Source organism: Leopardus geoffroyi, chromosome B4 (assembly GCF_018350155.1).
Source record: "Leopardus geoffroyi isolate Oge1 chromosome B4, O.geoffroyi_Oge1_pat1.0, whole genome shotgun sequence".
Lineage (NCBI taxonomy): Eukaryota > Metazoa > Chordata > Mammalia > Carnivora > Felidae > Leopardus > Leopardus geoffroyi.
The window spans coordinates 91,082,366-91,107,912 of record NC_059341.1 but is presented as its reverse complement, the minus strand read 5'-3'; the positions used below and the strand labels follow the sequence as shown (position 1 = coordinate 91,107,912).

The 25,547-nt window shown below is 40.8% G+C and overlaps 1 protein-coding gene and 1 long non-coding RNA gene across 5 annotated transcripts in view; one reads left to right on the top strand and one right to left on the bottom strand.

The window, feature by feature from the left end:
• The window catches only part of MSRB3 (methionine sulfoxide reductase B3), a 175,705-nt gene extending 175,161 nt beyond the window's left edge, over window positions 1-544 (bottom strand). Inside the window, exon 1 of one of the 2 annotated variants that reach the window (XM_045464861.1) lies at window positions 370-544. Coding sequence is in view for 1 of the 2 variants with exons in the window: in XM_045464862.1 (XP_045320818.1) it covers window positions 370-460 (91 nt within the window). In the remaining variant the exon portion in view is untranslated. The remainder of the gene's footprint in view (window positions 1-369) is intronic. The other variant, XM_045464862.1, reaches the window with a different exon arrangement.
• Window positions 381-25,547, top strand: part of LOC123591089 — a 29,020-nt gene continuing 3,853 nt past the window's right edge. The window contains exons 1-6 of one of the 3 annotated variants that reach the window (XR_006709112.1): window positions 381-495; window positions 726-1,111; window positions 3,121-3,843; window positions 9,366-9,630; window positions 19,507-19,651; window positions 23,283-23,743. This is a non-coding gene — a long non-coding RNA (uncharacterized LOC123591089). Of the gene's footprint in view, window positions 496-725; window positions 1,112-3,120; window positions 4,677-9,365; window positions 9,631-19,506; window positions 19,652-23,282; window positions 23,744-25,547 lie in introns of all 3 variants that reach the window. The other 2 variants (XR_006709110.1, XR_006709111.1) reach the window with 2 other exon arrangements.

Genomic DNA, 25,547 nt, shown 5'->3' with positions numbered 1-25,547 from the left:
CCGCCAAGCCCCTCCCCGGGGGCCCGCGCCGGGCGAGCGCTTCCCTCGGGCTCAGGTTCGCGCCGGGGACGAGATAAGGTGTCAGCGAGGCGGCCAGACGCCTCCCGTAGGCGGGGGCGAAGCCGGCTTGACCTCCTTCCATCCACCCCCCCCCCAACCCCACACACACACACACACACACACACACCGCCCGCGCGGGGCGCTCCTCTTCCGCGCCCCTCCTGAGCTCAGGAATGGGGGCGTCCCCGCAGGAGTCTGAAGGGGGCGCAGCCCGGCGCTCGGAGGGGATCAGGGGTCGGGGTCACACCTCAACTCGGCAGGGCTGGGGTGAGAAGGGGGAGGTGAGGCGGCGAAGGAGCCCGAACTTACCTGACTGCGCGGCTCCCCGCGCCGCAGTCGCGGCCAGCCAGAGGCAGAGGCAGAGCGAGAGGGGGCGCGGGAGGGTCCGCCGTGGGCGCATGGAAGGGCCGGGGAGCCGCCGCCGCCGCCGCCGCCGTCCGAGCCTCGCTCCCTCCCTCCCTCCCTCCCAGGCTCCGGGCGACGGACGGGGCGGCGGGAGGCATGACGGGAAATTCCTGGGCACGGGCAGCCGAGTCCAAATATGAGCATGGGAGACGAGCGAGGGAGGACCGCGGAGCGCGCCCGCCGCGGACGGGGCCCGCTGCCCGGCCTCGGCGGCCGCCAACTCCCTCCTCCGAATCCTCCTCCTTCACCGCCGCCGCGAGGCCGCCGGCCGCCGAGCGCGAGCGGGAGGTGGAATCTGTCTGCCAGGGCGCACGCATCCCTCTCCAGGGTTGAGGCCCAAGAGGGGAGCCGAGCACCCCACCCAGGTCCCACCTGAGACCCCTGAAGGGGCAGAAAAGAGAGAAACCACCACGAGGAGACCGGACAGCGAGCCAGGGACCCGCCGGAGGACGTGTAAGGGGTTTGAGACTGTTGCGTTGCCCCTAATCAGTTGAGAGCTTTGGGTAACGAGGGGATGAAAAGATCTGGCAAATACTTCTCTAAGTGTGGGAGGGTGAGGCTGGAGCGGCACTGTGCATTCAGGTGAGCCATCCAGCACGCAACAAACAGGCGTTGTAATTCTTAAAACCACCCACCCGCATTCCAGGTGAGCGGTCCCTGGACACCAGGTGTGTGTGTTCCGCGGGGTGGGTGTGGGAGGGGGGGTGGAGGTTCTTAGACAAAATTACAAAGCGACTCTTCCCAAACTAGTATTTGAATACTATATATGGACTTTAGGCAAGCTACTGTGACATCAGTTTTCCTAATAGCTAAATGCTGATGTTGAGACCAGTCAGCCTTTCCTCCACCAACCTCTCTCCAGCCCTTACACTGGTTCTGTATTTGCTGTAGCTCCTCTAAAAGGCAGTGTTGAAATTTATTCCAAAGGCGCTACTTCTGATGACCGAAATGTCAGTCCCAGATGTTTAATTACAGGCCCAAGGCAGTAAGTAGTTCCCTGACTTTTCTTTGGCACTGATAACTCCTTTAGTAATCAAGTCCAAATGACCCTTAGCTTTTTAAGACAACATAATTATGTCTTGATTACTATAATTTATTATTTTTTTTTATTCACACTAACGGGACAGGCCCTGGAGATGCAGGATGTTATATGATTACTTATGCGCATTTTAAGATGCTACAGAAATGATTTATTGATGCAAAATTCTTACGGGGTAAATGTCAAACAGATTTAGAGTGCATTATTCTAATATGAACTGAAGGATGGTAATTTGTACATCACACTGCTAGTTTTAAAATGTTTTGTTTGAAAATCAGAAACTTTGAAACAAATTTAATTCTGGCAAAGAATTAAGGCCCACATGTCAAAAGCCAGTCCATTTGCAAGGGCTCCCCTTAAATCATCTGGTACTGACAAGCACAACCTCCCATGATTCCTGGCAAATGGACGGATTTCAGCCTTCATGTACTAGCAGTGATAATGGGACTAAGGGCAGATGACCTAAGTAAGCTAGGGGTAAATAAACTGCAAGACAGTAAATGAGGGATTTAAAAGACACATGGTATTATCATTCAGTTTAGCTCCCCAGAAGCTGGGCATTGGGAAGAGGATATTCAGGAAGACTGTCGAGTATTCCCTCCCTTTCCTCTTCTTTGTATCTTTAACTGTGTATTACATAAGCATCTGTTTTTCTTAATTCCCTTACAACACCTAACATAGTTCTTTGTCCAGAGTCTAAGGAGTTGTTTAAAAAGAAAAGGAAATGAGCACAGTAATTTGTGGACTGACTTACAGGAGCGCTGAGTTGAGTGTAAGGAAAAAGTTGTTTAAAAGGACTGTAATAATTAAGCCATATGTAAAATAGTTTAGTTGGCCTTATATACAAACACGTAAACTCATAAAGAATGCATTGTCATACAACCTAGTTCATATTAGTGTGAGTGGAGAGTGAAGTAATTGTGTCGATTCTGCCGACTTGACAGAAAAGCAGCAGCTGTTGTAAAGGCTTCGAGAAGTCTGTTGAAGAGAGGAGAAAGAGCTAAGGTTACTTGAATGCATGACAAGTGCTGGGAGCTCTGCTGGTGTTTTGCACATGGTACTTTATGTAATCCCTACAAACATCTCTGAGCCTATTGTTTTTCATCCCTATTTTACAGCTAAGGAGACTGAGGCATAGATGATAAATTACGCTACTAGGAAGGGGTGAAGTAGTATGGGGGGATCAAGCCTCATTCCAAAGTCATATCTAGTCTTTTGACTGTACTGATCTGGCCTATTCTCCCTACATTTAAAAGAAAAAAAAAAGGTACTCAAAAACTATATTCATCGGGCTCTTGCGGTTTGAAGTAACGTGTGCCCTCAAGTTGCCTCAGGTCACAGGGGTAAAGGATAGATACATGTGGAAATAAAACCTGCGGCTTAACCGGCTTGTCAGGTCGTCCTTTGTGGGCCTGGGAGGTGGGGGCCTGTGCCTTTGATAGGCATCAGGAACCAGAAAAGTACTACCACATTCTGACCACATTCCTATGAGCTTTGTACCTGGACGACTGAGACTTAAATCACGTATTTCACCGCGTTTTCTCTAATGTCTTTTTTATTATGATCTTAATACCAACCGCGGCAACATACTACCTTAAGCATTGTTTGCTTTTCAGACAAAGGACCCAGAAGAAGAGGTGACTGCTTCCCCTGCTCCCATCCCTCCCCCTGCCCAGCGATGTGCTGGTAAATAAATGCTGAACAACCAGATCTGGAGGCGGGAGATCTCAGCTGTAACAAAAACCAGTTTATGTGGTGCCAGTGTTCCCACCGACCCACGGCAGAGCTGGGAAGAGATGCGCGCACCAGCTCTCGGGCCTGTAAGGGCCAGCCCCGGCACACCTCTGCGTCAGCTCTTTGTCAGATGCCTTCAGAATGCGGCCATAATTCAAGGTGCACAAACAACCGCAGCTCCTTCCATCCTGTTCCCACTTGCTGCCAGTTCTCTGTCTACTATCAAATGTCCCCGAGGAGAGAATCTGTCACCATCGTCCTTTTAGGGGAAAGCTCTCCTTGGAGGCTATCTCGGAAGCCACTGAGCAGCCCATAGGCTGGCTACCTCTGAGCCAGGTGTCCTCTCCTACTCCATCTGTGGCTAGGATGGACAGCTCACATGCTAGACAACATGGCCACCCATGCTGAAGAAACAGACTGCGTTGCTACCTGCTTAGGGGGTTGTGGTCGGGGCGGCCTCTTTCGAAAGGAGTCTGTAAGCACGACAGGCTTTCAAGCGGTGGTCTCTCTGACATACTGTTCTCAGCTCTTCAGTGAGATCCTCTCGGCCACTACACAGAGCTTTGGGACAGCTTCTCCTCCACATACCCCAAGGAACATCTTGGGTAGGTGCCAACAACTGCAAACAGGAGAATGGACAGGTTAGGACTGGATAGGATTCAAAAGCCCCTCATTTAGGGGGAGAAACCCTAAGTTAGTACTTAAGTTCAGTGAACATTTATCAAGTGCCGTTGTTTCAAACCAATAGTGATGATTGGAGAGTAAGGAAATCATCTCATAGGAGGATGTCATAGATGATCCAGGAGAAGGGTTTCCAGACTACACTCAACCCAAACTCCACAGATTCTGCTTTCCTAATCTGGGAAGTAGAACGGCGTGACTCAGCTCTGCCGAGAACACTTCTATATTGGTAGAAGCGTGCCCCTTGCCTCGATGTGCTGGGGTGGGAGTGGGGTCGAGGAGAACTATTCTCAACAACGTGAGGGACACAGAGTCAATGCTGACTGGCTCACGGAGACACCTGAAATCTTCTTTTACACAGTGGAAGCCATCCCTTTTGTTAATTCTGGAGATAGTTGATGTATTCCCATGATGGATGCGCTACCTGATTCTCCCAGCTTTGGATATGTGGCTGCGCTACAACAAACAATAACTATTTCGACAAGATTTTCAATATTGTAGACCATTAAATAATCCTCTCTAGACCAGCAAAGCTGCTTGACTGTTAGCAAGATCGTATCACATAAAGTGATATATGCTACGTCAACCATATACACGTACAGAAGAAAAGAGAGCGAAGGGGAAGGAGCGAGAATGAACAGTTGAAACTGCACAGGAAAATTCTGATGGGAGACTTGATTCTACTTTCATTCAGTCTCTTAGTGCTTCTTCTGTCGAGAGCATCTAACCCCACAGTGTGTGCATCCAGTGTTTACAGGTATTTTTCGAACCACGCACAACTTGCCCCTAACTGCAAACTACCTCCTTCATATGTTCAGCCAAAGCAGTTGCAATCTGATCCAGTAGTAGAGGAAATCCCGGCTGTGCTGGGCTTTCTGGGAAATGGCATGTTGCTCTCCAAAATGGTCTCCTTACAGGATTTTCTGCAGTAGTTGAACCTCTGCCTAAATTTCACTCTGTGAGCTGCCATTAGAACTTAATCTCATAATCAGATACAGCTCCACTCAGTAGTCAGGGACTTGAGCTTCGGGATCAGATAGATCTAAATTCATGCATGGCCTCCACCATTAAAGCCCATGGGACAATAGGCAAGCTACTTAACTTTGCCTAAGCTTTGACATTCTTTTTTCTTTCTGTAGAATGAAAAAATAAAGATACCACCATGCATGACACTTAGCACAATCCCATGCTACCTATGTACCTATGTCCTTAATAAATATCAATATAATACTAATATTATTAACCTTTATCATCACTTACCAACTTTCAATCACCAGAGTCACTCTTTGCCTTTAAGCTTTATCTGACATGATTTCCTGTGTCTGAAATGACTCATAGTTTCTCTGCACAGCTTAGAGTCCTACATTTGTATTCATAATCACCTCTTAAGGAAGTCAGTTCAGATTTAATAATACATTCAATGTGTGTTTTCTTCCAATACTTTTTATATTTACATCCACGTTTGCTAATAGTAAATATGTTATCAAATATGTTTTTCAGTCTTTACTTCCTCAAAGTAATCATATTAGAAGGCTGCACACACTGATGAATGATTATTCAAACTGTTTTGTGAAAACCACTTTTAGATTTGCATCAAAATACATGATGAAATTTTTAAAATATCTCCAACACAGGAAAATCATCTTCACATTCATTTATTCAAATATTTACTTCTGCTTACTGTGAGCTGGGTAGAAAATAAGATAAGCTGGCAAAGTATTTAGTATGTTTTCTTAATGTTCAAAAAAAATTTTTTGTTTTTTGGTTTAGTTTTGAGAGACAGAGGGAGGGAGAGAGAGAATGAGCGGGGGAGGGGCAGAGAGAGAGACACGTACAGAATCAGAAGCAGGCTCCAGGCTCTGAGCTGTCAGCACAGAGCCTGACTCAGGGCTTGAACTCATGGACCAAGAGATCATGACCTGAGCCGAAGTCAGACAGACGCTCAATCGACTGAACCACTCAGGCACCCCTAAAATACTTAGTATGTTAAAGTGGGAACTGCAAATAAGAGAAATAAGGCAGGAAAGGTTGCTAAAAGTGTTGGGGAAGTAACATTAAAGATGTACAAGAAAGAAGGAAGTCATGCTGGTGTGTGAGAGAGGAGGAACAGCAAGCAAAAAGTCCACACCCAAAGCACCCTGCCCTGTAGGAGGACCATCCAGGAGGCTGGCATGGGGAGAAGAGGGTGAAAGGGGACTGTGGTGAGAGCATCAAAGGTTGTGGCCCCAGAGGCAATCAGGTAAGGTCTTATGGACCATTTGTAAGGACTTTGGCTTCTTTGTAGTGAGATGGGAAGCTCTGATAGGCTTTACACACCTGGAGTGACATAGTCTGATTTACATTTTAACAGAGAACTTTGGCTCTTCTGTCAAGGCGTGCAGAGACAAAAGGGGAGACCAGGTGAGAGATAATGGTGATTTGGGTGGGGAAGCAGTGGACGTAGCAAAAAGGGATCAAACTGAAGATATATTTGAAATGTGGGACCCACAAGATTTGCTAATATACCAAATGTAAGGTTTGAAAGAAAGAAAAGAATGTCTCTAAACTTTTTTTTCTTTTTTTTCCCCCCTGAGCATTACTGAATTGACATTTCATAAGATACATGTTAAGTGTGAAATGGCTTTTAGACACACAAGATAATGTTCATCTGGGTGATTAAATATGAAAGTTATATGTATAGAGGGTGGCTGGGCTGCAGATATAGAAATGATATTCAAGCCATGAGAAGTCCATAGATTTTCTTTTTAAACTGTTGGTGACTATGTAAATTGGTGCGGCCATTTGTAGAAAACAGTATGGAGATTCCTCAAAAAATTAAAAATAGAACTACCCTACGACCCAGGAATTGCTCTACTGGGTATTTACTCAAAAAACACAGAAACATTAATTCAAAGGGTTACTTGCACTCTTATGTTTATTATACAATAATATACATTATGCATTATACAATAGGCGAGCTATAAAAGCAGCCCAAATGTCCATTGATTGATAAACAGGAAAAGAAGAAGTGGCATATTTCAGCCATAAAAAAAAAAAGAATAAATTCTTGCCATTTGCAACAACACGGATAGAGCTAGAGAGTATAATGCTGAGTAAAATAAGTCAGAGAAAGACAAATACCATATGATTTCACTGGAGTTTAAGAAACAAATGAGCAAGGAGGGGAGAAAAAATCATAGACTCTTAACTACAGATGGTTATCAGAGTGGGGGTGGGGGTGGGAGTGGGATGGGGGAAAAAGGGGCTGGAGATAAAGAGTGCACTTATAATGATGAAAAAAAATTAAAAAAAAATTTTTTTAAAGGTGAGGCTAAAGAGATAGGAAAAGTATGGAGGACTGGGAGGCAAATGAAGTTTTATTTTTATTTTTTTGTACACATTTGTGGAAAAAGACAAAATTTAGAACCAAGCAGAATTGATGAATAACCAAATTAAGTTATTCCCTTTTTATGCTTTTAAGTGAGTAAACATAAAATATTAATGATTTTGTGACTTATGAGCTCTGAAACACCCTGATAATCTCTAAATATTTGAGGAATAGTAGCAATGGAACACAGGTATATTCCACCATTGTGACCACATTAAAAAGCCATCCCTATAGGTCAAATGGCCAAACATCCAATCGTTGTGATATGTAACTGACAGCTAAATGACAAGGTCCACCAGACAGAAGGGAATGAGAACATCTCTTCAGGGTTGGGAGAGAAACCTCTCTGAGGCTTAAATATATACAAAGCTTATGGGGCATCTGGGTGGCTCAGTCGGTTAAGCATCCAACTTCAGGTCATGATCTCTCGGTTCCTGGGTTCGAGCCCCACGTTGGGCTCTGTGCTGCTGACAGCTCAGAGCCTGGAGCCTCCTTTGGATTCTGTATCTCCCTCTCTATCTGCTCCTCCCCCACTTGTGTTCTTTCTCTCTCTCAAAAATAAACATTAAAAAAATTTTTTTTAATATTTAATATATTGTATCAAAGTTGATTTTATATTTTTCAACACTGGTGGTCCATAAGAGTAGACAGAGAAATTAACTTCAGTTGGCAGATTGCTATTCAAACTCTGGCTATGCCATGTAATTGTTTTACAATTCACATCTCTGGGATTTAGTGACCTTATCTTTGAAATGAAAGTAATAATGCCTGACCTGCTGCCTATCCTGCAAGATGTTGGCAGGAGTTGAATGATATGAGGGGGCTTTCAACCTACTGATGTCTAAAGGAAAAGTCATCATTGAGGCAAGGTGCATGTTTCTAAACTCACCCACTTTTGTTTCTTTGTATAAGCCACAGTTCTTCACATAGCTCAAAGATACCTCTTTGAGATTCTGTTAAAAGAGAAAGGTTCACCAAGGAAATGCATAACAGACACACACAAAATCTAGTATAAAATTGCACAGTGAAAATCGCTTTGGAAAGCAATGGAAGCATCATACTTTCTTGTGTGGAAGAGAAACATAATGAGAACAGCAGTTTTAAAAAATTTAGTGTGTAGCAGGCTATGAGGGGAAATCAGAAGAGTAGCACTGGGAAGGCCACCCAGGCAGGTGCAGATACCCAGATTGGAGGTAGAGCCCCTAGTCTAAGATAGTAGCAGTAAGACTAGAGATGAACAAGGTGTTATGGTAGGAAAAGAATTGCCAGAAAAAAATGCAGGATACCCAGATAAATCTGAATTCTAAATGAATACCAGATAATTTTTAGTATATCCTAAGTATTTCATGGAGCATTATTTATAGTTTATCTGAAACTCAGTTTAATTGGGAAGCCTATATTTTTCATCCTCATATTTTTCCGAGGCAGATTCTGAAATAAAATGTGTGCAATGTGACCACTGTGAAAGGGAGAGAAAGTCATCAAGAGCTAGTCCAGCTCTTTTGTGGCTCCTGAAGAGATCCATAAAGATGTCAAATAGTTCTTTACAGACCTATTTATTTACCAGCCAGGGCATGAACTTTACTAATATTGTGGCTTTATTCTATTCTCGATATTTGGGTTTTATACCATCCAGTACAATCTATATGAACGTGTGTGTGCACGCCTGGTTAACGTGTGGGTTAATCAGCAAAGAAACCACCAGCTCACAGCTGCCTGGAGAGAATTACTGAATAAGAAACATGAATTGGAGGACCCGCAGTCAGTTTGTCTATCATCCTCCACCTACATGTATGCATACACATGTACACACATATGCTCAGACAAGGACGTCCCTTTCAGTGGAGGAATAGGGGGAGTTGAAAGATTTCAGAGAAGGAAGGCTTTTTGAGGTGGTAATACAAAACTGAAAGCAAGGCAGGCAGGAGCATTCTGGAGGGTGACTTTCTCTGTCTAAAAGGTCCCAACCCTTGAGATCTTATCCCCTAGGAGATGCAAGTGAAAACCCAAAATAGTGCTGCAGAGCTTTAACCTGTATCTCTCCTACTTAATGATGCTGTCTGAAATCTCCTTCACCAGGTGCTAGTGTCTCACCCGTGGAGGCTGAAAGGTCAAAACGACAAGGAGAAAGCAGCCTGGTTTCAACCCACTCCTTTGGTAAACAGAGGGGCAGACTAGGATTCGGAACGGATGATCACGCGTACCCAAGAACAGCCCATGGTAAAACCAGAAGGCCCACAGTGCATACGGCTGGGGAGCATTCTGGAGAAGACAGGTGGAGGAAATACTAAGGTCAGCCTTGATGATCAACCCGTGGCTTAGCGAAGGCTGCCTCGGAGCAGAAGTGAGTATTGCGAACTTTGGGATAATAGAGCTGTGGAGCAAGATTTGAATTCTACTACTGAATTCTCAACAGTAATAGAATATTGAAAAGGAAAGTCTTCTTTTGTGACTTCCCATAGTGTAATAAGTGCTTCATAAATAAATACTGTTGACTGACCCTTCAGATGGGGTTAGGTGGATAGGGGATTGTTGAAGGGGGAAGGAGAGAGGTGGTTAAGGGAGGTTTATGCATGTCTAACTCTCATGGGAAAAACCAATGGGAACTATCAAACAGAACTATCATCAACTTCGCTTTCCACAGTGGCATGAAAGGAAAAAAAAGGGAAAAAGAAGTTCTTTCTAAATACCATTATATTCTGCTCCCAGTGGTAACAGATAATTATCACTAGAACTACAAGTAAAATTGGCTTGATTAACGAAAATATGTAATTCTTTGGCATCTAAAGCTCTGAAAACTCAAGATACTTAGTGAAAAGAAACCCCAAAAGACATTTACTATAGTGTTCGAAGTAAAAGCAAAGCATTAAAACAATAAAAACATGTTCCAAATTAATCAAATGATGCTCAGCTAATTTCATGTTACTTCACATCAATAAAGAAAAATACAACAAGAAATCTACACCTGCAGTAAGCCTATGTTATACATATGAATGAAATAGCTCTGAACTATTTCCAACTTTGCCTCTCAAATTCCTTCGGTCTGACGGTACAACATATTATTTCCTGTTCCCATACTCCATGGGAAGTGGCACACCCATTTCAATCTTCGTCATTTGTTTCCTGTATCAGCATTCATGGGAAGACTTGTTTTGGTGCTGCCTACCCTAGGTTGCTCACTCAGGTCCAGAAGCCATCTGGCAATGATTCTCAAACTTTTGTGAGAATTACCTGGAGAGCCCGTCACTATCCTGGGACCTTTCCCAGATACAGTGATTCAGCAGGTTTGGTGAAGGATACAGGAATCTGCATTTCTAATAGTACCCCAGATGATTCTAAGACAGGTGGTCCACATGTTCTTTGAGAAATTCTGGTTTAACTGGAGTAATTTTCATTTCTACCTTCCAACCGAGGAGGGTAAGTTTCAACCTCTCCTTTCTATAATGCCCATAACAGAGGTAGACAGGATTATAGGAAAATACATGAGGGCACATACAACACAGCTTTCATGACCTTTACAAAACATATATGCTCATTCATAATCCAAATAATCAGGAAATTCAAAGAATTTTCATTTTACCCTGTACTGAGGTTCATTATGAAAGGAGACACTGTGGGGCGCCTGGGTGGCTCAGTCGGTTAAGCGTCTGACTTCAGCTCACGGCACGATCTCATGGTTTGTGAGTTCGAGCCCCACGTCGGGCTCTGTGCTGACAGCCCAGAGACTGGAGCCTGCTTCAGATTCTGTGTCTCCCTCTCTCTCTGCCCCTCCCCTGCTCGTGCTCTGTCTCTGTTTCTCAAAAATAAACGCTAAAAAAAATAAAATCTGAGACCCTTGTATTAAGAAAAAAAAAAAAAGGAGGCACTGAAAGATTCTGAGCTGCTTCCTGAGCCATCAATGATTAAATTAAGCTCCCCGGAGTTGTAGTGCTGTGAATATTTTATTGTATTCTTTGAAAAGTGGTTATTTTTAAATCAGAATATAACTCTTAGGTAACTAAAAATAACTAAATTCATCAAGACATATCTTTAAAAATTACTCCGGGTAAGTAGGAATTTTCTGTACCCATCTCTCTATTACTAGAATATGATATACCAAATTATCAGTACGTATTTTTTCTGAACATAATGAAAATAGCATACTTCTCTAAACATTTCAGCTACGTGAGGCAATATTTATTCTACCGATCTCCAAATATGATAAGGTTGTCTCATAACTAAATAGTATTTGAAGTACATTCAGCTGCCCTTGAGCAAAACCAGGAAAAGCAATTTTGATTTTTCCATGTTATTAAAGCATAGTGGAAAATGAAAATGGTGATTTTGTATATAATTAGACTGAGTTTTATTTTTTTTACTTTTTATTTAAAAAAAAAATTTGGGGGCACCTGGGTGGCTCAGTCGGTTTAAGCGTCGGACTTCGGCTCAGGTCATGATCTCGCAGTCTGGGAGTTCGAGCCCCGCGTCGGGCTCTGTGCTGACAGCTCAGAGCTTGGAGCCTGCTTTGGATTCCGTGTCTACCTTTCTCTCTCTCTGCCCTTCCCCTGCTCATGCTCTCTCTCTCTGTCAAAAATAAATAAACATTAAAAAATAAAAATTAAAAAAAAATAAAAATGAAAAATAAAAAATAAATTTTGGGGGGGGGCACCTGGGTGGCTCAGTCGGTTAAGCGGCCGACTTAGGCTCAGGTCATGATCTCGCGGTCCGTGAGTTTGAGCCCTGCATCTGGCTCTGTGCTGACAGCGCAGAGCCTGGAGCCTGTTTCAGATTCTGTATCTCCCTCTTTCTCTGACCCTCCCCTGTTCATGCTCTCTCTCTGTCTCAAAAATAAATACATGTTAAAAAAATAATAATAATAAAAATAAAAAATAAAAAAAATTTTTTTAACATGTATTCATTTTTGAGAGTGAGAGAGACAGAGCATGAGTGGGGGAGGGGCAGAGAGAGAGAGGGAGACACAGAATCCCAAGCAGGCTCCAGGCTCTGAGCTGTCATCACAGGGCCCGACGCAGGGCTCGAACCCACGGACCGTGAGATCATGACCTGAAGTCAGAGGCTGAAGTCAAAGGCTTAACCTACTGAGCCACCCAGGCACCCCTAGACTGAGTTTTATTGAGATATGACATACAATACTTTTTGAAACTGAGGTTTTATTTAAATGTGAAACCATGTAAAATTTACAATGACGAATAACAGAAGGGGTGGACACACAACACTCGTGGCTAGCTCTTCCAATGTGAGAAGACGATTCAGCCTACAATACTGCCCACAGAAACAATGTCTCCTGCTCACTGTCTGCTTTTCACTCTTCTCTGTTGCTCCTGGTACCTTCCAGGGAGGTACACCATACAACAGAGCCTCATTATTACCGGACATGTATTGCATAAAATTAATTTCTAAGACTTCTATAGTTAAAAGATTATACCAGCCTTTATGTCTGGAGTCACAGTAAGGAACATTCTAATAACACAGGACTGATTGTGGACAATCATTTTCAAGATTTACTGGCTTCCATTGGTGAAACACAACATCCCAGTCGGGCGCTGACACCACTCTAATGACCTACACTACCCTAGTTCCAGTGATAATTCTTGAACACTATCATAGCTGAGATCTGAACCTCAATGTTATTCATACTGAGAAAAATAAATTCACACTTAGACTTTCTACCTTTTTGAAGCAGAAACACTTGAGTATAAAAAGGAAGAATTTGGGGACAAAATAGTTAGAAAAAAATAACAATAAAATGCATTTCAGAGAGATGAGAAGACTAAAAAGGTATACCATTTCAAAGTAAAATAAAATGGGAGAATACGGTAGTCTCAAAAGAACAAAAACAGTTAATAGTGAAGAACAACAAAAGCTTGTTTCAGAAATGGAAGGAACCACTGGGTGGTTCAGTTAAGTGACCGACTTTGGCTCGGGTCATGGTCTCGAGGTTCGTGAGTTTGAGCCCCACATTGGGCTCTCTGCTGTCAGCATGGAACCTGCTTTGGATCCTCTGTCTCCCTCTCCCTGTCCCTTTCCTGCTCTCTCCCTCACGCAAAAATAAGCATTTTAAAACATATATATTTTTAAGAAATTTAAAGAGTCATTTAGAAATGAAGGACGAGGAGTACCTGGGTGGCTCAGTCGGTTAAGCGTCCAACTTCAGCTCAGGTCATGATCTCACAGCTTGTGAGTTCAAGCCCCGCGTCGGGCTCTGTGATGACAGCTCGGAGCCTGGAGCCTGCTTCGGATTCTGTCTCCCTCTCTCTCTCTGCCCCTCCTCCACCTGCACTCTGTCTCTGTCTCTCAAACATAAATAAACATTAAAAAAAAAATGAAGGAAGAAGTCAAAACTTAGGTTTCCAAACTGCACCCAATAGGGACACACTAGAGAACTTACCATTAATGTTTATTTTAGGGTTTTGGTACATAATTTTTATCAGATTTAGGAAGTTCCCTTCTGGTTTGTTAAAAGTTACTTTTTTACAGAAAGATATATGGATGTAGAATTTTATTAGATGGTTTACTGCATCTATATGAGACGATCATATTTATTTCATGTATTCTGTTAATGTGACAAATTATATGGATTTTTCTAATGTCAAACCAGCCCCGCATTCCTCCTGGATAGATCCAACTTGGTCATGGTGTATACTTACTTGTGTGTTGCAGAATTTGGTTTGCTGGCCATTTTGGTTTGGGGATTTTTGCATCTTTGTTCAGTGAAATCGGCCTAGAAATTTTCCCTTTCTGTTTTCTGCATCAAGGCTATGCTCATCATGAGTATCCCCCTCCCCCACCCCCGACCTTTTTCTATTTGCTGGAATAGAGAATATGTAATTTAAAGAGGGAAGCACTGAAGAGATGATAAATTTTGAAAGGTCTCTTTTACGCATGATCACTGTTTGAGTGACTACGTTGAAGAAGAGCAAAGGGACATTAAAAATAAATCACATTTTCAAGTAGTTGCTCTCATAGACCTTGATTTAGAATCCCAACAGGGATATTACATGATGGGCCTTTGACATTGTTTCGTTTCATTCTCTCCATTACACAATTATCATTGTTGTAACAATGAGGAAACTGAGTCTTACGACCACTTAAATAACTTGCTTAGGGTCATACAACTGAAGGGTCAAAGCTGAAATTGCAGCACGGGTCTCACTCCAGAGCCTGTGCTCTTGAGCACCCCTCCTTTTTTCTTTTCTTTTTGATCCCTCAATGCAGGGATCCAGTGTTTTGGAAGACTTTTCACACACCTGCTGACAGTAATAACCCACAGGTCTGCAGCCAAAATAAACACAGCTCTTTTCCAAAGTGCTGAAATTACAGAAAGTCTAAAATGCCTGAGCTTTGTTGCCAAAGGTTGGTAATGATTCAAAATATACTAATAGGGGAGATCAAATTAAGAAAATAGACTATAAACAATTATGGGAATCCTAATTAAGGTAAACATTTTAAATATATGTAATAAATGTTCATGGAGAAGTTTTGTAAAATACGTATGTAATCCAACACATTGGGCCTCACTGCTAAATTTTGGAGTATCTCTCTCCAATTGCATATATTTAGTATATGCCTTTCACGCTAGACACAGTTTTTCATTTCTAACAATTCTGATACAGAAACTCATTTTAGAAGCAAAGGTGTCTAAAAAAAAAAAAATTACTGACAAAGTTACAAAAGAAAAGATTGCTATCTGCATTAAGTCCAGTTTCGGCCAGAGGACCGATGTTTGCTTACCTGGGGACTACCAATTGTGAGCATGACATTTTCTCTCTGCTTGAAGTTTTTTGGATCATGGTGGTGGTAGGAATTAGAACCATGCTCTGAATGGGGACCAACCGGTTTCTTTGCTGTCCCTTTCCAGAGACAAGTCTACTTCTCATTTATTCTGACTCCGCCTACCTTTATGCCAGGGTCTTCAATCAGATTTCATATCTTGGGTGTTATTTTTATTGTTTTCTTTCTTAGTGCCAGAGAAAATGATGCTTCTTCCAAATAATAGTATCTTAGATGAAATATAGTATATTTGAAATAACGTACATGCAATTTAAGCAGCCTACAGACAATATTTTCCATACCGTATGTATTCTCCAAAGACATTATGTTAGTGATTACCCAGGATTCCATATTATAATCCATAATCCATTATTCTCATTTTTGTAGAATTCAATTGCTTCTCATTTTTCACAGCATAAGGCTGTGATGAATATCATTTCATGTATCTTCATGTCATTTCTGATCATTTCTTCAGACCAAACTCCTAAATTAAAGCATAAGGTCTAAGGTATGAAGATTAAGACATTTTTTAATGTATTGCCAAATTGACCTATAAAAATGCTCATCACTTTACATAACTATCAGCATTTATATAAGGGGCCTATTTCCCCTAAACTTAAATAATATCTGTCAAATTTCTTATGTAATAAAAAACTTTCTCAATTGTTCATTAATTCGTATTTATTTCTGTGGCTGGATGTTTCACATTAGTTGCTCATTTACAGCTCCTCATTTGTGGATCATCTCCAAATGTCATTTGGCTATTTTTCTATCAGGATGTTGGTCTTTTATGTTAGAATGATTTTTATTTGTAGAATGCTATTGCACTGTTGGTGGGAATGCAAACTGGTGCAGCCGCTCTGGAAAACAGTGTGGAGGTTCCTCAAAAAATTAAAAATAGACCTACCCTATGACCCTGCAATAGCACTGCTAGGAATTTACCCAAGGGATACAGCAGTACTGATGCACAGGGGCACTTGTACCCCAATGTTTATAGCAGCACTCTCAACAATAGCCAAATTATGGGAAGAGCCTAAATGTCCATCAACTGCTGAATGGATAAAGAAATTGTGGTTTATATACACAATGGAGTACTACGTGGCAATGAGAAAGAATGAAATATGGCCCTTTGTAGCAACGTTGATTGAACTGGAGAGTGTGATGCTAAGTGAAATAAGCCATACAGAGAAAGACAGATACCATGTGTTCACTCTTATGTGGATCCTGAGAAACTTAACAGAAGTCTATGGGGGAGGGGAAGAAAAAAAAAAAAAAAAGAGGTTAGAGAGGGAGAGAGCCAAAGGATAAGAGACTCTTAAAAACTGAGAATAAACTGAGGGCTGATGGGGAGTGGGAGGGAGGGGAGGGGGGGTGATGGGTATTGAGGAGGGCACCTGTTGGGATGAGCACTGGGTGTGGTATGGAAACCAATTTGACAATACATTTCATATTTTAAAAAAACATTAAAAAAAAGAATGTTACCGCAAATCATATATGCTGCTGTGTCTTCCCATTTGCTTGTTTTTAAATTTCTTAGAATTTTTAGATGTACTGATCATTTTTGTTTCAATATAACCATATGTAGCATTTTTCTTTCCGATTTCTTTCTTTGTGTCTGTGCTAAACCCTACATCAAATGTTTTCCTCTAACTTTTCTTTTATGACTATTGCTCAACTCTTTATTCCTCCTGGAAATTATCTAGGTATGTGTAAAGGACCAGAAACAAGTAAAAACTGCACAAGGCTCTTACTAATGTAAATTGATGATATGATCTAATGTGAAAATAGAACGAGGGTGAATTCAGATTCAGGAAAAAGTCTAATCGGCCCCCTCAATCCATTTTCTGCTACAATCTATTTTCTTCCCTAAACCAGATGACTCTGTTTGCATAATGATACTATTCATGTTCCCATTGTTTACAGCTAATTGCTTATAACAGTGCTCCCCAGAATTTTTTTTTTTTTTTTTTTTACTTCATGGCATAGAAAGAAAAGGAAAAGCATTGTACAGTGCACAGTTAAATGGGAGAGGCTACATAACAGCTGCCAGAGTTAAGGAGGCCTTGAGCTCCACCACTCGAAGGGCACGTTAGCACATCCGTAACCTGTGGCATAACACTTGAGAAGGTTTGTTACGGAAGGGCTGGGCTACTTATCAGGTTCCTCTGATAAGATTTCCTTCTCTGCTGATATGTTGCTAGGCTTCTGTAAAATAGATGCTGGTAATGATGTAGAGAAGCCCAACTATGACTGTCAAATAAAAAAGAAAACCCTGGGGCGCCTGGGTGGCTCAGTTGGTTAAGCGTCCGACTTTAACTCAGGTCACGATCTCGCGGTCGGTGAGTTCAAGCCCGCGTCGGGCTCTGTGATGGCTCAGAGCCTGGAGCCTGCTTCATATTCTGTGTCTCCCTCTCTCTCTGCCCCTCCCCCGTTCATGCTCTGTCTCTGTCTCAAAAATAAATAAACGTTAAAAATAAAAATAAGTAGGGGCGCCTGGGTGGCGCAGTCGGTTAAGCGTCCGACTTCAGCCAGGTCACGATCTCGCGGTCCGTGAGTTCGAGCCCCGCGTCGGGCTCTGGGCCGATGGCTCGGAGCCTGGAGCCTGTTTCCGATTCTGTGTTTCCCTCTCTCTCTGCCCCTCCCCCGTTCATGCTCTGTCTCTCTCTGTCCCGAAAATAAATAAACGTTGAAAAAAAAAAATTTAAAAAAAAAAATAAATAAATAAAAATAAGTAAAAAAGAAAGCCCTGAACAAAATAAGCATCAGGAAACTATCCTCCTGCCCTTTTGTTCTGGACCTTGCCATGGCAAGGAGAGGATACTATACGTGAAGAAGACAACGCAATACTTTTTGTGTTATTGGGGCATATGAAACTTGCAGGACTCAAAGGCCCTGGCATTAGTTACATTAAGGTTCTTAGTCTCTTAATTTTATTGAATGATCTAGTTTTCCTGATTTTTAAAGTCACCTTAAAAAAACTTTTTAATGAAAAAAAAAATAGTCACCTTTATCATACAATGCTTTTTTAAAAAATATATAATTTATTGTCAAATTGGCTAACAGTGTGTAAAGTGTGCTCTTGGTTTTTGGAATTCCCATGGTTCATCACTTACATACAACACCCAGTGCTCGTCCCAACAAGTGCCCCCCTCAGTGCCCATCACCCATTTCCCCTCTCTCACTCTTCCATCAACCCTCAGTTTGTTCTCTGTAGTTAAGAGTCTCTTATGGTTTGCCCCCTTCCCTCTCCGTTTGTAACTATTTTTTTTCCCCTTCCCTTCCCCCCATGGTCTTCTGTTAAGTTTCTCAAGTTCCACATATGAGTGAAAACATTATCATACACTGAATTCTTATATACCAAAGTGTCCTCATAACTCAAGTATTCATTGACCATGCAATCTGTTATTGATGTTGAGTCATAACATAAAATACTCTCTCTTAAAAGTAAGGGCCTCTTTTCATATCTTTCTCTGCTTTACAGTATCATCTATGTTAATGCCTGTGTTTGCCAGTGTCTTCCAGACTGTCATTCAAAAATACAATGCAAGTGCAATGAAAATTCATTACAAAGTGAGCTAGCAAATCTCACAAAATATGTCAGATTTCATGAAGTTGATAAAGATGATGGAGAACTGTTCAAATCATGAGCAGAGCTAAGAATGTGTCAGTGCAGCTTGCAATCAAAGGGCAGAAGCCAAGGCCAAAAGGGCAACGACACAAGAAGTGTATAAAGGAATGGTCTGATTAGAAAGAAACCCTTACAAAAATGAAGTCTAGGATATTTTTGAAAAATAATTCAATTAAGGAGGAGATATCAAACATGAAATGAAAATTAGCATTTCATGTTTCAAATAATTTTGTCAAGAAAAATGCCAAAAGTTATTTCTAAAAGTTAAAATATTTAGAAGTTAACTTCATTATATAGAAAATAAGTTTATTTTTATATTTTTAGCAAAATATTTCAAGTTAGTTTTTAGTAAAACTAGTTATTATAAAAATTTGATCCTTGATTTAAGTGGATTTAATGTAAGTGACCTTCTGGTACCAGTTATACTCGATAATTATCTGTTTCAAGGTATTAATTGTCTACTCCTATATTTGTGTTACAGTGTTAACACAGATTTAATTTGCTTTCATATCTGATAGGGCCAGTCTCTGCTTTTCAATCATATTTTAACTTTAAAAACTTACTCTTTTTTTGTTTATCCTGTTAGCTGATATCATAGAAATTCATTTAAAAGCCCTAGAAATTAATTTAAATCTATTGGAATCTTTATTGGAATTCATTAAACCTCTTTACTAATTTAGGAAGAATTAGTGTATTTGCTATTTTCAGCATTTCTATCAAGGAAGAATGATATATATCTCCACTTATTTGTTTTCCTTGATCCCTTTTAGGAAAGTTTTCCTCACATAGGTCTTATATATTTCTTGTTGAATTTATTCACAGGTGATATCAGTTTACCTATCTATTAAATCACCATCGAAAAAAGAATATCTCTATTGAACCAAGGCACCAATCACAAGAGTGAGATTACTTTTCTTTAAAGAACACAAGTGATTTTCAAGGACAGGGGCAATAAGGAAGGGATAAGGTAAGAACTTATTTCCAGCAATAGAATGGAACGACAGACTGAATAAACCTCTCATTATAAAATATCTTTTAGAGGCACCTGGTGGCTCAGTTGGTTAAGCGTCTAACTTCGGCTAGGTCATGATCTTGCACTTCTTGAGTTCCGACCCCATGATGGGCTCTATGCTGGCGGCTCGGAGCCTGGAGCCTGGCTTGGATTCTGTGTCTCCCTCTCTCTCTCTCTGCCCCTCCCCTGCTCGCACTCTGCCTCTCTCTCTCAAAAATAAATAAACATTAAAAAAATTTTTTGTAGATAAATGAATAAAACATCTTTTATACTGGATTAAACATGAAAAACATCTCTTTAGGTCAATTACTGATCTGGCAATAATGTAAGGGAAATTCTTCGAGGCCCATAACAAAACAAAAGCAGAAAATCAAAGATTTGATCAAGTATGGGAGGCAGTTATGGCCCAAAGAATATCTTTTGATGTCTGGTCACCTAGTTTTTAACAGCAGGATATACATTCTTCGCAAGTTCACACAGAACATTCCTCAGGATAGACCAAATGCTAGGCCATAAAATAAGCTTTAAAAAGTTTAAAGGGACTGAAATCAAACAGAATATGTTATCCAATCACATGGAATGAAATTAGAATCAGTAACCGAAAGAAATACGAGGAATTCACAAACATGTGTAAGTGAAATAAGCTTCTAAATAACCAATGGGTCCGAAAAGAAACCAAAAGGAAATTAGAATACTTTGAGATGAATCAAAATGAACACCCAATATACCAAAACTTATGAGATGCAGCTAACACAGTACTTAAAAGAAAATTGACAGCTGTAAATGCCCATGCTAAAAAAAAAAGAAAAGAAAGATTTCAAATCAATAACCAAAACTACACTGGAAAAAGAAGAGCAAAATAAACCCAAAGCAAGCAGAAGGAAAGAAATAAAAGACTAGGGTGGAAAGACATGGAGAATAGGAAAATAATAGACAACATCAACAAAACCAAAAGTTGATTCTTTGAAAATATCAACACGTCAAACTTGTAGCTAGACTGACCAAGAAAAAAGGAGAAAAGACTCAAATGATTAAAATCAGTAAAGAGGGGGCATTACTACTAACATTACAGAAATAAAGATTATAAGGGAATGCTATGAACAACTCTATATACACCAAGAAATTGAATAGATGAAATGTAAAAATTCCTAGGACATAAGCCACTAAAACTAACCTAAGAAGAAAGAGAAATTTCTAATAGACCTATATTAAGTGAAAACATTGACTTAGTAATCAAAAAACTACCTATGAGGGCCAGGCCTAATGACATCAATGGTGAATTCTACCAAACATTTAAAATATGAAATCTTTCCACTTGCCATGACATGGATGGAGCTAGAGAGTATTAGTCTAAGCATAATGCTAAGTGAAATAAGTTAGAGAAAGACAAATCCCATATGATTTCATTCATATGCGGAACTTAAGAAACAAAACAAATGAGCAAAGGGGGGGGGGGGGACCAGGCATAAACCATTTCCTCATCAGAATTTCTCAAATGTCACAGTAAAAAAGAAAGAAAGTTATTTCAAGAATAGGTAAGCGAAAAATCTTAATCAGGAAATGCAAATTAACCTCACAAAGGGCTCCTTTATACCCAGGATTGTCAACCTTGAATGTGCCATCAGGATCACCTGAAGGATTTGTGAAAACACAGATTACTAGGCCCCAACTCCAAAGTTTCTGATTCAACAAGTCTAGGTGGGGCCCAATAATTTGCTTGGAATAACAAGTTCCCATTCATGCTGCTAACTTGAGAACTACACCTTTTGAGCATTACTGACCTAGAGAAACTTGAATGTGTGCAGCAGGAAATATGTTCAAGCATGAATGTTCACAGCTACCTTAATTATAATAGTAAAAAACTGAAAACGATCTCAGAGATACTTGAATAAATTGTGGCATATTTCACAATAGAATACTACACAGCCACAACAATTAATGAGAGCTACGTGCATCTGTACAGATGAATCTCAATAACGATGTTGAACAAAAAGTCAGTGAAGTAAGTATGCATTTGATTCTATTCATAGAGAGGTCAAAAGCAGTAACAAACAATATAGTATTTAGAGATTCATACATATGTGGCAAAATTATAATGAAAAATAAAGAATTATTAACACACAATTCAGAATAATGGTTATCTGGGTGTCGGAAAGGAGAGAGAAGCATCAGGCAAAGGCAGAGATGTGCTTCCAAGTTAATATTCTAGATCTTAAAATGATGCTATGCTTCAAAATATAAATAAAATATAAACTTTCAAAAGATTCTTACAGGTGTAAATTATTTCATAAGTAAAAAAGGAGGCAATGACCAGCAACGTCCCACGATGCTAAGAGTTCAAGAAAGATGAAGCTATAGAAACAACTCTTGAATTTGGCAAAAGTAAGTTTTTTGGTGCTCTGGAGGAGCAGTTTCAGAGGAATGATGAGGACTGAGAAGCCAAAATAGAGCAGACTACAAGAAACTACACCACAAACAACTGCCGAAAACAGTAAGAGGAGTGCAAATAAAGTATTTCAGAAATGCACCTAGAAGGAATAACTTCTAGCTAGAAATAATCAGAAACGCTTCCTGGAGGAGACATTTGTATCACATTTTACAGGATGGGCAAGGTTTGGGTCTATGGGAACCGGAAATGAGGATGTCTCAAGCAAAACGAACAATACAACAGTGACAGTAAAAGTGGAATCAAGCGACAGTTACTGTGCCCAGGAAAGACAGCAGTGCAATTTAGCTGGAGCCTACTGGCAGTCGAAGTGGGATTTAGCTAGAAAGGTACAGGCCGGTCTAGACCTGCACTGTAACCATGGTCGACACTGGCTACACATGGCTACTGAGGATTTAAAATACGGCTACTAGAGCTGAAGAACTGAAGTTTTCATCTGAATTAATGTAAACTTAAAAAGGGATACCTGGGGCGCCTGGGTGGCGCAGTCGGTTAAGTGTCCGACTTCAGCCAGGTCACGATCTCGCGGTCCGTGAGTTCGAGCCCCGCGTCAGGCTCTGGGCTGATGGCTCAGAGCCTGGAGCCTGTTTCCGATTCTGTGTCTCCCTCTCTCTCTGCCCCTCCCCCGTTCATGCTCTGTCTCTCTCTGTCCCAAAAATAAATAAACGTTGAAAAAAAAAAATTTTTTTTTTTAAAATAAAAAATAAAAAAAAATAAAAAGGGATACCTGATTCAGTTATAGGAAAACGTTTTACAGAAGTTTGGAAGAACCTGCGTATGTGAATCTGCTTTTTCCGACTGTAAAGGTTACAAAATCTAAATATAGATCAAATGTTTTCAGTGAAAATGTAGTATCTGAATTGAGATGGGCTGTTAATAAGGTGACCAACTGTGTAAGTTTTAGCACTGTAAGTCCTACAACACAGGGTCATGCTAGCTGTAAGTGTAACATATACAGTAAAACCTCGGATTGTGACTAACTTGTTCTGCGAGTGTTCTGCAAGACGAGCAAACATTTCTAATAAATTTTAACTTGATAAGGGAGCAAGGTCTTGCAATACGAGTAGTCCATTACCCCGAACATCACATGATCACTACTGAGCCAGTGGTTCTTCTTTCTCTCTGTCTCTCTCACTGCAGGATTGTGGGTGATAGTCTCCGATGCTCAGATGCTTGGTCTCAGGCCACGGTGACCACCAATGAACTGATGGATCTGCATCTCGAGCAACAGCAAGATATTATGGAGGAGGTCTTGTCTGTAGAGGAGAAAAAGGCGGAGGAAACTCTCACCTCAAATGAGATCAGGGAGATGTGTAAAATGTGGGAAACAGTGCAATTTTGTAGAAAAGCACCACCTGAATAAGGCTGTAGCAATGAGAGCAATGAACGTTTAACGACAATGTAGTATCACATTTCCACGAAATCCTCAAAAGGAGGCAAAAGCAAGTGTCACTGAATAGGTTCCTTGTTAAAGCTGTACCAAAAGAAAAAGATTCCATTGAGCCAAAAGACAGCAGTGATTCCGTTAGTGATAGTGAAAGTCGTCCTACACAGTAACTCCCCTCTCGTCTCCCTCACACCAGCCATGAAGGTTTTCAAAGGTAAGTGCAGGTTATTTTTTTTTTATTTTGTATTTTATTATTTTGTATTATATTACAGTATTGTAATCATTTTTATGTGAATATTTTTAGGTTGTGGAACGAATCATCTGAGTTTCCTCTTTTTTAATGTTTATTTTTTTAAGACAGAGAGAGATAGAGTATGAGCAGGGAAGGGGTAGAGAGAGAGGGAGGCACAGAATCTGAAGCAGGCTCCAGACTCCGAGCTGTCAGCACAGAGCCCGATGAGGGGCTCAAACCCATGAACTGTGAGATCATGACCTGAGCTGAAGTCGGATGCTTAACCTACCAACTGAACTACCCAGGTGCCCCTCCATTTTTTCTTATGGGGAAATTTGCTTTGATATACAAGTGCTTTGGCTTACAAGCATATTTTCGGAACGAATTATGCTCACAAACTAAGGTTTTACTGTATTCTAGATTTTAAAGCATATAAAATAGCTCAATAAAATTTTTGATTACATGTTGAGATGATAATATCCTGAGTATATAAGGTTAAATAAAATCTATTAAAGTTAACTTTACCTGTCTTTACCTATTTTTTCCTTTTTTTAACTTGGCCATCAGAAAATTTTAAATTACACATGGCTAACATTATATCTCTATTGGACAAGCACTGGTCTAGATAAAGGCAGGTCTTGAATACCAACTTGAACTTGGCTATTATTCAGTACAAAATAAAAAGCTACTAAGATCTCAAAATGTCCACATTAGTAGCCTTTGTGTGGGGAGCGATAAAAGGAAGTATTGCAGCACTCGGAAATACAAAAATAAGACTGCCTCTTAAAAGTTAAAATTTTAGGGGCGCCTGGGTGGCTCAGTCGCTTGAGTGTCCGACTTCGGTCAGGTCATGATCTCACAGTTCGTGCGTCGGGGTCTGTTGCTGACAGCTCAGAGCCTGGAGCCTGCTTCAGATTCTGTGTATCCTTCTCTCTCTGCTCCTCGCCCACTCATTTTCTCTCTCTCTCAAAAATAAATAAACATTAAAAAAAAAAAGTAAAAAATTTTAGGGGAGCTCAGTTAGTTGAACATTTGACTATTGGTTTTGGCTCAGGTCATCTCAGTTTTTCAGTTCAAGCCTTGTGCTGACAGTATGGAATCCGTGTGGGAGTCTCTGTCTCTCTGCCCCTTTTCCCACTCCCTCAAAATAAATAACTTTAAAAAGAAGTTAAGGGGCGCCTGGGCAGCTCAGTCAGTTGAGCGTCGACTTTGGCTCAGGTCATGATCTCACGGTTGGTGAGTTCGAGCCCCGTGTTGGGCTCTGTGCTGACAGCTCAGAGCCTGGAGCCCCCTTCGGATTCTGTGTCTCCCTCTTTCTCTGCCCCTCCCCAGCTCACACTCTGTCTCTGTCTCTCTCAAAAATAAATGGTAAAAAAAAAAAATTTTTTTTTAAAGAAGTTAAAATTTTGGGGGCACCTGGGTGGCTCAATCTATTAAGTGTTAAAGACTCTTGATTTTGACTCAGGTCATCTCACAGTCGTGAGAATGAGTCCTACTATCAGGCTCCACTCTGGGCATGGAGCCTGCTTAAGACTCTCTCTCTCCCTCTCCCTTTGCCCCAATCCCACTCACATTCTCATTCTCTCTTTCAAAAAAATACATACGTACATAAAAATTTTTTAAGAAAAATTTTAAATTAATTCAACAGATCAAGGCAGAAATGAAGTTGCAAAAAACATGGTTCCAGACCTGTAAGACCTGACTTGTTAATACATAGCTTCAAGTAAATTTCTAGCCTTGGGTTGGCAAACCACTCACTTATGAACAGTTCTATTTAAAAGCCAAC